This window comes from Lissotriton helveticus, chromosome 7 (genome assembly GCF_964261635.1).
Source record: "Lissotriton helveticus chromosome 7, aLisHel1.1, whole genome shotgun sequence".
NCBI lineage: Eukaryota > Metazoa > Chordata > Amphibia > Caudata > Salamandridae > Lissotriton > Lissotriton helveticus.
Window position 1 is genome coordinate 598,749,534 of NC_136068.1, and position 13,628 is coordinate 598,763,161.

General features: G+C 49.0%; 1 protein-coding gene across 4 annotated transcripts in view; it reads right to left on the reverse strand.

Annotated features, from left to right (window-relative positions):
• NSD1 (nuclear receptor binding SET domain protein 1) overlaps window positions 1-13,628 on the reverse strand; it is a 1,209,044-nt gene that overhangs the window by 1,064,722 nt on the left and 130,694 nt on the right. The window contains exon 1 of one of the 4 annotated variants that reach the window (XM_078652777.1): window positions 1,230-1,358. The exons of 1 other annotated variant lie outside the window; for it this stretch is intronic. Coding sequence is in view for 1 of the 3 variants with exons in the window: in XM_078652781.1 (XP_078508907.1) it covers window positions 1,230-1,337 (108 nt within the window). In the remaining 2 variants the exon portion in view is untranslated. Of the gene's footprint in view, window positions 1-1,185; window positions 1,359-13,628 lie in introns of those variants that run through there. 2 more of the 4 variants (XM_078652781.1, XM_078652778.1) reach the window with 2 other exon arrangements.

Genomic DNA, 13,628 nt, shown 5'->3' on the forward strand with positions numbered 1-13,628 from the left:
GGTCTTGCATATGAGTAAACTACTGGGTTTGCCAATGCTTGCTTACATTACTGCAGGCAACTCTTCCTGATGCACTGAGATGATCTCTGCTAACAGTCTTCAATGGGGTAGCCATTCGTGTAATGTTGCTCAATGTGATCACTATTACAACACTAATCATTTTAGTAGCGCAGGCCAAGTCTCAAAGCACAGTAAGTGAACTCTTCATTGCAAATTAGTTGGGGCGGTATTACGGAGACACACCACTGTACTGCAACAGGGTGGTGGACTTTAGAAGGCTCTCTCGCTGGTGGGTGACCCGGAATTCACAGCAGCAGTCACTTCTGAACAGCACGGCAGCAGGGTGCTCACTACTGCATGCCCCTATACAAGCTCATACTGGCACACTTAGAAACTCTCATACAGCATGGCATTAGGCGAGGTTCTCACTATTGCATGACCCTATACAAACTTGTACTGGCATGCTTAGAAACTCTCACACAACACAGCATTAGAAAAGCACCTTATTTGCGTCTTAGCCTTAAATTATGTCTGGACTACGGATTGCAAGGGACCCCTATACAGCCTCTTTTGCTTCACAAATATCTCTTTAACCCAGTGGTCTTCAAACTTTTAATGCTGAACTTTTAATCCCCTCCCCAGTATATAAAAATAAATATTTGGGGCACCCCCAAAATTGATCACAATTATTCTATTAAATATTGTAACGTATAAATATGTCTAGACTTATTTAAACACTATAGTTATATTAAACCTTTTAAAAATGCAAACAAATACATGATTGCCAAACATACTATTCTGGTTAGCTAGGCCTTACTGATGTGTAAATGTTCCACAGTGTTTATATGAAATGGGGACGGGGAGATCTTAAGTATATTTGGAGTCCCTTCCCTTTTGACACATGCACCCAGTAAGATATGAATGACAGAGGATGTTTGTAATGGCCCATTACAGAGTGGCTTACTACTGTTCATTTGTTTTCAGCTTAAAACAAAGCACTGCTACCAGAAGAATGCTTCTTTTAACCAGAACCTGGCGCCCCCCTTGGGATCAGTAAGGCCCGCCCTAAGGGGCAGCGTCTAAGTTTGAAGACCCCTGCGTCTAACCTCTCAAAGTTCTACGTCCCTTATGGACACAGACCTCGCAGAGAGCTCATCTCTGTTGTCACGGAGATGCCCTACTTACAAGCTATCACACTTATCTCATATGGGCCCTTCGGGACCTCTCACCCGTTCTGTCGGGGTTATCGATGAGCTGTTCTCGGGCTCTGGGCCTAGCCCTCGCGTAACTCTTGTCAAAACTCGGAAGCAAAATGGGCGAGGACGGGTTAAACACATGGACCAATGGGTATTCAGAACACGACCAATAACATGACGCTGCGATCGCTCATGACGTAACCAATCAACGGCTGCGTACCGCCGCCTGGTGATCGGGCGCCGGTTGCCATCGTCCTACAAAGACGAATCATAGACGCCTGAGTCCGTGATCCCTTCTGATTGCCCACTCAGCAACTCTCAGCACGCCCCGCCCCTTCCGCTCCTAACGAATTGACGTAACGCAAGGCTTAGCCGCTATCTATACCCGCTACCCTGTGCCCTAAATCATTGATTGTTTTAAGTGCTTTTCTAGTACCTCTTCCTTTATTTAGTGCGGGCTTCGAGTGACCTCCCTCCTCCGTTCAAATTCAAATTTCATAAGCGGTTCAAATGCAGATCCCTCCCCGTTTTTGTGCATGATTGGCAGTGGTATAGACGTGAGGACACGCGCACCTCTTCCAGCTGGGACAGGTGTTTGAGCCCCCCGCACAATCGGGCCGAAAACGCTTAAAAATCGCAGGCCGCGTCAAGCCCCGCCCACCTCTATAAATAGCAACATGACCTAGTCTGTACTCACCTCCAAAGAAACCTTCCAGAGGCCTAGTTACCGCCTCTCTATTGAAAAATTGCCTCATGTCGCAATATGATTGGATCCCCGTAACGAGTGTCCTCAAGATTTTAAAGCTCCACTATGTGTCGCGTCGCCTCTGCCTTGGATGTGAAAGTTAAGGATTGCACAAGGAGACCTGCACGAAGGCATGCTTGGCCCCAAGTGCCACGTATGAGGCCACGTATGAGCCTATGCAATCAAATAATCGTCATGTAAATGCAATATTGTGTTATTGTAAGTGATTGAGTTCAGTGCATTTGTTTATATCGCCGTGTCACCTACTAAAATTAATATTTTATAAATATACAATTAATGCATATTCAATAAAGCACTGACGACCTTCCCATTATTGAGCCATGAGACATTCTGTGCTCGATGAATACTTTATAAATGGCCAGAGCTCTTGGTATACATGGATCAACTTTGCGGTCTTTTCAACTCTAAAAAAAGAGTAAAGCTTTTAGTTTTTTTTGTATAGTTTACACTATAAACTAAATTAGTCCTAGAGGGCACTCAACTTTCTTCATTCTGTGCCTAAGTAAGGTGATAGTTGGCCTGAAAATATATTGAGCTCGTTTAAACAAGTTCTCGAATGCAAAAGACAGAATAAATAAACATTGGCAATGCCAGTAGGTCTGCTTTAACGGAATGTGGTGTGGGTAAGGTGAAAGATAACATGGGAATGGATATGTATTTGCATGAACGCAAAGAACTGCAGACTAATATAGGTTAAGGCTAAATGGTCAAGTGACAGTTGAACTTTCAAGCCAGACCAAAACATTCAAGTAGGTTAGGGATTTCTCAACGACCATCTGTGCTGCTGCCAGTGAAAAACACCATAAGTTATCTAAGAAACTTAGATAGTTTCACAATGTGCTGTGTGTGTCCCCTTAAAGTTCAAGCTCGGCAGCTGGATAAATAAACAAAATGATCACTGCTGTGTGGAGGGGGAGCAAGTTTTTTGTGGAAGCACACAACTTCTACCCATCCAAAACGTACTCCTGGATCCCAACATGTCGGTGAGCCAAATCCCCTCTCTAGTAAAGCTCACATACTTTTCTGGTGACATCTGTACGGTCAAGCCAGACTATAATAAGGGTCTCAAGGAGCTATGCAAGCATGGAATAGCAACGCTGAATAACTTTTTTTGAAGGTGCTCCGAAATTTGGCAGACAAGGAAATAAGGCAGAGCAAAGGTAAATGATATGCTGAAGATAGCAAAGATTTATCATGTGGTGAAGCCATAATTTAAACGCTAGTTTCCCAATGACATGGTCTTTCATTATGCCACTGGACACAATCTCTATCTGGTTCTACACAAATTAGCAAAACTTAATTAAAAAAAATTAATTTCTAGAACCACAGTATTCGTAGACTTTACCACCGCCTTCGATAGGGTCGACTGAGTCAAGCTTTGGAATAAACTCCAGAAAATGGGAATCCCACAAAACCTTCTCCATCTAATAACATCACTCTATTCGGGGACATGGTGCCAAGTCCAAATGGGGAGGGAGAAGGGTCTTACCTCCCCAATATCAACTCCAAACGGCGTTCTGTTCATTTGTCCCAATGAGACTGTTGTAGGGGGGCGTGGCTTGCTAGCCAAGCGCATGGACGTGCGCCGCTAGAGCTCCGGCGCCGATCGGGGCATAATCCTGTTGTAATTACCCTGGGGACACCCGAGCAAGCTACCACACGGACCGGAGACAAGCACCTATCCCCTGCCTCCCTTGCGGTGGATTGCAGCGCGGGGAAACGGCCCGTAGGGCGGAAGCTGCGACGGTGCGGCCCTCGGCGTAGGTGGGCTCTGAGGAGCCGGGATCCACAGTGCACAGCGTGGCCGCCTGAGTAGAGCCTGCGAAACACCGGAAGTGCCGGGGAGCCCCGGTTGTGGTCGCGCGGAGACCGGAGAGAGCCCGAGGCGTCACTGCGGACCACGGGAGGACCCCCCCGGGGGTGACCGGGGGCGGAGAGGAGGCGCGAGACGGGCGCTGCTGCAGGTACGGCTGAGCCGCGGGGCGCCTGGGAGGCCCCGACTATGTGGGGAATACTGCTGTGCGGTGCCGCGCTGCCTGATCGGGGGTGGGGTAGCGCCCCCCCTCGGTGCGCTTGCCCCTGGACCTGGGTTCACTCTCGCCCACCCTGCACTACGGGGACATCAGAGGCGCCGCCCGGAGGAGAGTGGAGCGCTGACTGTGGACTTGCCACACAGGCCCGGGGGGGGGGGGGGCTTGACTTGCCCCCTGAAGGGAGGGGGCCGCGCACCGGAGGAGTGTGGACATTGCCTGGCGCGGACAGAAGTGGATACTGGGGGCACTCCCAGCCTGAGGGCCCCCCCCTCTCTCTCCCCCCCGCTCCCCCTTATCCTTGTAGGCGGTGAGCTGGCAGTGGCGCACAGAGGCAGCGCAATCTGGCGGGAAACCGCGGGGAAGGCTGTGACGACTCCTTCACCCGGTGAGAGACTGGCCTGTGGCTCCCCATCTGGACCAACCCTTGTGTGGTGCTGCTGCAGCGGTACTTGTCCGGTGAATTGGACGCAGTGAGTCAAGTGGGGCCAGCTACGGTAGGCTCCACATAGTACTAAGCTTTGGGGTCTCAGCTCATTGCACCAATGGTCCGTAAGGGAGCGAAGCAACCGGAGAACCCTGGAGGGCAGTCGACGGCCATCACGATGCCACCGGTAACAGAAGAAGGGACGCCGCTGCAGCCCGGGACGGAGGGACCCCACATGGATAAATTGGACATTATCCTCAAGGAAATCAGGGACTCCAGAGCGGTGTTGGAGCAGCAGATGGGCACCCTGACGACGAACCTGTCCCTCCTACGGGCAGACCATGGCAAACTGGCGGACAAGGTCAAGGACCAGGGCGTATCCATCGCCGAAATCACGCCAACGGTGGCGGACCATACGTCCTCCATAAGACAACTACAGACTCAGATGGCCACTCTTCTGGACCGGGTGGAGGACGCGGAAGGACGTAACCGCAGCAACAACATCCGCGTCATAGGCCTTCCGGAGAGATGTGTGGGCCCTCGGGCGGCGGACTTCATGGAGCAGTGGTTCCGGGAATACATAGCGGAGGAAGGACTCTCCCCGCACTTCTGCGTGGAAAGGGCACACAGGATTCCGACAGGCAGGCCAGATCCCGGACGACCCCCACGCCCGCTGATAGTGAGGATTTTGAACTACCGAGATAGGGACATCCTGCTGCAGAAGGCCCGTGAAAAATCCCCTATCCAATATGAGAACCACAAGATCTCTCTATACCCGGACTATACCAACATGGTCCAAAAGCGCCGTTCCTCCTTCCTGGACGTGAAGAAGAAACTACAATCAGCTAATCTCAAGTATGCCTTGCTCTTCCCGGCCCGTCTAAAAATCCTGCACGACAGGAAAACACACTTTTTCGAAAGCCCTGCCGATGCTGAGGAATGGTTAAAGGTGATGGGCATCGATGGCAGGACCCTCGCAGACGTCGGATGCTGGACAACCGAGACGACCTCGTGATGGGGGCGGAGCAGAGGCCCCCAAGCCACGACGGAATGGAAGGAGCCGGGGCCCGTCGAAGACACAACAGAAGGAGAAGCAACGGGACGCCTTGGAGGTGGCGGGGTCGTTCCGGGAAGACTCACAGAAGATACTAACAGACTCAGAGGACAGCACAGTCCACTCAGACTCGGACCTCAGTGTATTGCTGTTCCCTAATGTCACGCCTGGCACGGCAGACGACCTGATAGACAATTGCGGTGGAGATGGCCAGTCTGGCGGCAGCTGAAGAGCCCGAGAACCGTATTGTATTCCCTGCTTACCCTGATTGACTATTGTATGTTTGCTGTAGATTGTTTGTGGAGGGAGGCAGGGGTAGCACACGTGGGGACCAAGGCTTCTTATGGATCTTATCCTAATGTTTTGTCCTTTTGGTATGGTTGAACCACAGGTAGTAGGTAGCTGTCACAAGGGCGACTTACATATTTGTTTCCCCTGTATATTAGTAACGTGGCCCCAGGACGGCAGCCGTAGAGCCGGCGGCGCTCGCTGAGTAGTAGGTACAGAACGTGATGGCGCTCGACCACCCCCCCGATGGCGAACGCACAGGATTCCTGGTCCTTTTGCATTTTGTTACATTGTTGGGCACAGCCTGGTTTTTGAGCTGCGCCGTTAGAGTTCTTTTTTGTTTTTTGGGAGGGGGGTGGGTAGTCTCCGAGTGGCAATCACATGGGGCACGGATCAGCGGACGGGTGCAGACACCTGTCAGGTATAAATGTGACCATGGCTGGAGTAGTGGGGAAATATAACATTACGACTTGGAATGTGAGAGGGCTGGGGGCGGTCCAGAAGCGACACAGAATACACGCATTCCTACTGCGACACCACACGCAGATCGCGTTCCTACAAGAATCTCATCTCACGGCTTCTGAAGCTAGCAAAATGAGAAAGAAATGGAGGGGCACGATTCTGACCACAACGTATTCAGCCTTCTCTAGGGGGGCGACCATCTGGATCAGACATGGCACACCCTTTCTTGAAGTGGACAGGAGAGTGGATGATCAGGGGCTTAGTGAGGGGCACACTAGATAATTCTCCAGTGGTACTTGGATGTGTGTATGCACCGAATTACGAACAAGATACATTTTTGCAGAGGGTAAGTCTGGCGTTGGCAGACTGGGCGGACGTTCCCTGGATATTGGGTGGAGACTGGAATTTTTTCTTTAAAATTTTTTTAAAAAAATGAGACTGTTGTAGCAGCCAGGAACAGATACATTACTCCGATCAAAACAAAATGTAATATAAATTCGGTCCAGAATTTGATTTCCCTCTCCCAAGCTCCACCCAATTAATTTGTGTGTATTAACATGTATAACTTTCTAAAATCATTTTAAAAATGATATTAGTGCGATAATTTTATCAGTAAAAAATATAATTTTTATTGTTTAAAAATGTGCTGTTCTCGTAAGAGAACTGAATCAAATAAAATTATTTCATTTCATTTCTTTTCTAGCACCACATGAGCACAAGGGCATTGTTTGGCTGTGCTACAGTATAACACAACACTCTAAAAGAACTAAAACAATATCTCTTTAAGCAAGCATTGGCATAGTTCTTTGCATCAAATTAACTTGTTTTCATTGCTCTGAATGTTGTTTCCATTCTGGTTGTAGGAAGCAGTCATTCCCGGGGGTGTGGGGGCTGCCTAGCTGTGCTCATGCGCCGAACTTTGCAAATGAGAAAAAGCCTGGTGCAGGCGCAATTTACAAGTGTGGAGTGAGTGAGCCCCAGGCACCATGACTCATTCACACAGGAGTTCATGCACTGCACCTGAATACTCAGCATGGTTTAAGGAAACTCAACCCACTCCCTCCCAGGCATTGAACACATATTTACCAAGAAACTCTGAGAAGAGCCTGCCTGCTGCACTGACGGCTGGTGATGTGTGTGCCTGGTGAAAGCGTGCACTAATGGCTGGTGGTGTGTGTGCCTGGTGGAAGAGTGCACTAACGGCTGGTGGTGTGTGTGCCTGGTGGAAGCGTGCACTGACGGCTGGTGGTGTGTGTGCCTGGTGGAAGCGTGCACTGACGGCTGGTGGTGTGTGTGCCTGATAGAAGTGTGCACTGATGGCTGGTGGTGTTTGCCTGGTGGAAGCGTGCACTGAGGGCTGGTGGTGTTTGTGCCTGGTGGAAGCATGCACTGACAGCTGGTGGTGTGTATGCCTGGTGGAAGTGTGCACTGACGGCTGGTGGTGTGTGTGCCTGGTGGAAGCATGCACCGACGGCTGGTGGTGGGTGTGCCTGGTGGAAGCGTGCACCGACGGCTGGTGGTGTGTGTGCCTGGTGGAAGTGTGCACTGACGGCTGGTGGTGTGTGTGCTTGGTGGAAGCATGCACTGACGGCTGGTAGTGTGTGTACCTGGTGAAAGCGTGCACTGTGGCTGGTAGTGTGTGCGCCTGGTGAAAGCGTGCACTGACAGCTGGTGGTGTGTGTGCCTGGTGGAAGTGTGCACCGACGGCTGGTGGTGTGTGTGCCTGGTGAAAGTGTGCACTGACGACTGATGGTGTGTGTGCCTGGTGGAAGCAGGAGCATTCACAGCAATTGAAGACACATAGGAAACTGACGAAGAGGGAGGGGAGAAGGGAGGATGGAGTGGGAGCAGAGGAGCATTCACAGGGATAGAAGACACAAATGAAACTGACGAAGAGGGAGGGGGAGAAGGGAGGGGGAGTGCAGCAGAGGAGCATGATTCACAGTGATAGAAGACACAAATGAAGCTGACTAGGAGGGAGGGGGAAAAGGGAGGGGGTAGTGAAAGCAGAGGAGCCTGATTACAGCAATAAAAACACAGATGACAGCTGTGCACGTGAAGTAAACGCAAGCTGGAGGCCAGCAAAAGCCTCTGGTGGCACTTTTAAAAGCCACTTACTAAATGTCTCGAAGAGACAGCCAATGCGCTGTCTCAGACTAGACCTAAAAGTGGCCATAGTTGGAAAACAAAAGAACATAAAATATAAAGCAACAAAGAAGCCCCATGGTTTACAAACTATAGAAAGTAAAAGTAAGAAATTAATTTAGTCGATTCAAAACAGAAGCTCCTTCATCAATCGCTCATAATAACAAGCATTGGCATAGCCAATAGGTCTTGCCTCCGGGACCGTATAAGTGTTTAGCCGTGCAGCACATTATCATGTTAATAATTCGGCAACACAATTTTACGCCCTATGATGTTTACCCCTTTAACCGCGGCGGAAATTCAGCCACGATGCGGGCGAAATAAAAGGTGGGCGTTGTTCGGACGGCCACCGTAACGTCGCATCCAAGGGGTTAAAGATGCGATCCATGTGTGTCATTGACCGAAACATGCTTTGTAATGTACCGCTGCACTAGGCTTGACCTGAAAACAAAACAAGGACACTCATAAACATAATTTTAACACCCACTGCCACGAAGCGGATTCAAGTTAAATTGACGAGGCTATCTGTCCACGGACTAGAACAATATGGAAAACCTGTTTGCAAAGCTTGTCACCCAAAAAAGTATTTATATGCAGAATGTGGCACACACACTTCTGATCGAGAAGGGGTCTTCCATTAATTACTTTATTGGTAAGCACTGACATCGACTATCCAAGGGTCTTAGGAGCATAGCTGACGGCTTAACTTGATTTTTAAGGGCTTGTTGAGCTGTAAACAACAGTGAACAACCCAGTAAGTGTCCAGATGCTGGCCGGCGCAAATCATTTCCATCTCTCCACTCATCTTCAAATGCGAGCTCTATAGAATTAAACATGTAGAAAGGTCCAATAACATATTACATCTAAAAAAAAAATCAAAGTAATACAATTCCAGGGGAATCGCATGTGGAAAGCCCTGGCGTTTGATTATGAAATCAAAATGGTTACTTGATCTACTTTCTTCCACCGTAAGTCAAGCACATGCATTCCATGTAACACATTCGGTTATGTTGTTCAGACACCACTGTCCTCTATAACTAGGTGAGACAAAGCACTCCTCGCGGCGTCCCAAACTCAAAGCCATCTTTTGCCACACAACAGTAGTGTGGAGGGAAATAAAGTAAAGATGAACAACATCCTTAAAATAGTAACGAAGTAACAAAAGTGCTCCTTGCTGAACGATAGTTAAGTAGAAAGAATAGAGGATGAATAGATAAGCCTATTTTCAAAGGATGAAAAGCCATCACTTACCCTTGGGTGACCCGCTCCTTGCACCAGCATGGCTAGTGCGAGTCGCAACCCTTAAGGGGTTTTCCCGAGACTGACCAAGCCAGGGTCTCGGCTGACAAATGAGTGTGGGAGCATATGTTGGTTTCTCCATACATCCTTTATTCTTTCAGTGAGGTACCCCGTACTCACCCAACATTAAGCAAGAAGTCCTTTTGCGATTTAGTTCCACAGCTAAAAAGGCACTTTCACTGGAGGTGCCAGGCTAAGGGCTAATGCAAGAAGACTACACAGCAATATCCTTTCTGTAAACTGTTACCATATCGTGCCCAAAGCCTGGATATCCCCTTCTTCTAGGAAGCGAGAGATTGCTCTAGGGTGTTCAACTATTTAAACTCACTATACACAAATTAATCTAATGTGGACATCCTAAAAATTACGCACAAACCAACACAGGACAACCAAGCAGGAAGTCTAAAAGTGCACATAGACATAAACTTGCAAACTCCACACGCCCATCAAGTACACTTACTAAGAGGAGCCAATTCCATACAATTCGGAATATTACTATCCCCCCCTCGAAATCCCATTCATAAAAAGACTCAAATAGAGTCTGTAAACATTGGCATTACAGAACACATCCAAACAACCACAGTCTTTGCTAAGGCAAACCCTTTAATACACTTAGAGATACTTCCACAAATTCTTGTTTTGGCTGCTAAGCTGTTTGAGATCTTTGGTGATCAGGCACTAAGGTCTAACATGCCCTATAGGAAGATTCTGAAATACACACTAAAGCATATTCTTAATATGTTTTGTGCATGGATGCCAATATATTTTCGAATTCAGTATGTTTCCTATTTTAGCACACTGTATGTTTCTGGTACGGCCTCTTGATGCTGAGGTCCATCAGGGAATCAAACTGGGCCGGATACTCGCTGGAAGCGGCATGGTAAATGCACCCCTCCTTTCCAACTACAGCACCCTGGCTCACAGGCAGGCCTTGTATAAATCTTTCACACCACTTGGCAGCAAGTCAGACTAAAATTGAAATGTCTCAGGAATTACTTAAAGCTGCACGCCGGCCAGGTGCACCGGAAATGCAAGACACCCGAAAGAGCATCAATCGCAGCCCCAGATTACAGCTTCAGGAGTTAAACTGAGTCCTGTCTTACACTAGGGGGTCGATTCTGATTCGGGCAAAAAAACATCCGTACGATTTGTATCCGGAGCCCTCTCCGTACGAATCGTACCCGTCCGTCCGAGTCGCAAAGTACGATCCGTATTCCGTGAATCCGTCCGAATCGCCGCGATCCGTACGTATTGCAAGGCTGAAACTATGAACCGTACGACTCGTACACATACCGTACGACTCGTACACATGCCGTACGACCCGACGAGTACGATCCGGACCGGGGTATGAGGACGCGATTCATACGGTCCACGCCAGGTAAGGGCGAGTCGTACGGAAAAGCACACAAACACATACACACCGTACGGTCCGTACTCCCCATGATCGCAGGGGTATGCACCGTACCCCTGCGATCATGGGGTGTACGAGCCGTACCCCCATTGTACGATGGGTGTACGAGCCGTACCCCCATTGTACGATGGGTGTATGAGCCGTACCCCCATTGTACGATGGGTGTACGAGCCGTACCCCATGTACGATGGGTGTACGAGCCGTACCCCCATCGTACAATGGGGGTACGGCTCGTACACCCATCGTACACCCATCGTACAATGGGGGTACGGCTCGTACACCCATCGTACATGGGGTACGGCTCATACACCCATCGGACAATGGGGGTACGGCTCGTACACCGATCGTACAATGGGGGTACGGCTCGTACACCGATCGTACAATGGGGGTACGGCTCGTACCCCCCATGATCGCAGGGGTACGCACCCAGGGGTACGGTGCGTACCCCTGCGATCATGGGGGGTACGCACCGTACCCGGGGGGCCGTTCCGTACCTGTTTTGGCACGAACTCTGCTTTTACGGCTGTTTTCAGCTCCCGTAGAAAAAGGGTCGTACGGTGCGTACGCGACACGTATCGTACTTGCTGGGTCGTAAAAACCAGCTGCGAACCGTACAGATGTCGCGTACAGCGGGTTCCGAGGGAGAATCGTACGGAGATTAGAGTCGTACGGTGTCTTGTACGACTCGTACGGAGTACGGCTCCTGGTACGAATCGTACTTCGTCGTACGTACGGGGGACATTGCAGGGAACACTTCGTATGGGAAAAACGCTCCGAACGGCTATTCGGAGCGGTTTTTCCCGAATCGGAATCGACCCCTTAGTGTGCAACTCCACATCAAGGCAATGAACCCATAATCCGCTGCCCTGCATGAACGCCAGCGCAGGTTCTCTTGAAACACTGAGCGCTGCACGCAGAACATGTGGCGTGTGCGCCGGGGAAGACAAACATTTAAATAACAAGCTCTAAGAAACTTGAAGCGATACCGGAGCAAGGGGAGGAGTCGAGAGCTGTCATCACGCGATCAAGCTCTAAGGATATTGCAGCAATTCCAGTGGGAGAGGAGTCGTCGAGAGCCCTCGTCATACGATCAAGTCCTCTGTGCCTTGCAGCGATCCCAGAGCTAGGGGAGGAGTTGAGAGCCCTCATCACAAGATGCTAACAGCTCTTTTCAAGCACTCGTGCTTGTGCTGGCATCCACGTTGCGGGAGCGAGCAGCGCCGCGTGGGCCATCTGTCTTCAATTAGCGTGCACACCGCTGCTCGCACCCGCAAGGTGGATGCCAGCACGAGTGCTTGAAAAAGAGCTGACCAATTTCTAAAGGTTTTCTCCTAGAGCAACGCATGCGCACTGCCTAGGCAAGACCTAAGAATAAGGTACAATTGCATGGGGTAAGACTAACACTCTGCTTTTGGAAGCAACATGTGACTGACTGACTAATTTAGACAGTGACTTGAATAAGGGATTATTTAGTCCTGAAGAAGGCCACTGATCCTGAGTGGCATATGATTATTGGCTGAAAAACGTTGACAAAAACTGAATGCTGGTAGGGTGGACAATGGCACATAGACCATAATAGTGATTTTTAATCCTGTCTAGAGTACCCAGGAACAAAGTATCAGAACAGATTGAATATCCCTAAGATAACCTGAAAAACATCAAAATAATGATTCCATCTTAATATCTGAGACTTTCAAAATATTACGTGTGCTCCACCCCTGTTCATGGCAAAACAGGGAGCGTAGAAGCAGCCAGATGATGCTTCATAATGAGTAGCCTGGTAATAGCAGTTACCACACACGTCAATTAACTCGGCTGCTTAGAGGTTCCAAGTAGTTTGCTGACCTCCAATTTCAAAGGTTTTGCAGCGGTTTCAATGCACATTTAGAGCTTTTCATTGCAAAAGCAAGGTATTTTCTGATATTCATCTCTTTACGTGGGTTTCATTGGTTGTTTTACTTGCAGTAAAATGTCACTTAAAGGGTCACACATTTAGACTAGAATGTCACTTGTAGATACAATGAGAGCATGCAAATGTCATACATAAACTATATGAAAACTTGGCAGATTTGGAAGCCTTGCAGCAGTTCTTAAGGCATGCTCAGGGATCTGTGCTGCTTGTATAAAATGGTGGTAGATCGAATGCGTACAAAGGATACCAAACACTACACTGGCACCTAAGGGTTGCAGACCATAATTGAATCTCCATAACATGTGTTCTGAGACAGCTACTCACTGGCTCCTTGAGACTAAATAGATACAAATCTTCACCTTTTCTCTGTGTCTCCCATTCCCTTCAGTGGAGAATGTCACACTGGGCCAGTGCCTGGCACCACACCACCTGGGACATTGGGCTACAAAGTCCGATTTTGAAGAACAATGAGTGAACGTGGTCCAGTTGTTATGAGCTATATGAAGATGCTTTGATCATATTCAGCCCTTCAGGCAAATGGGTCGGAGGGAGGTGAAGGAGGTTTGACCGTGGCACAGAACTCTTGAGGTTTGAGACACTTTACTTCAGCTGGTATCATCTTTTCACTATCTTGGCAC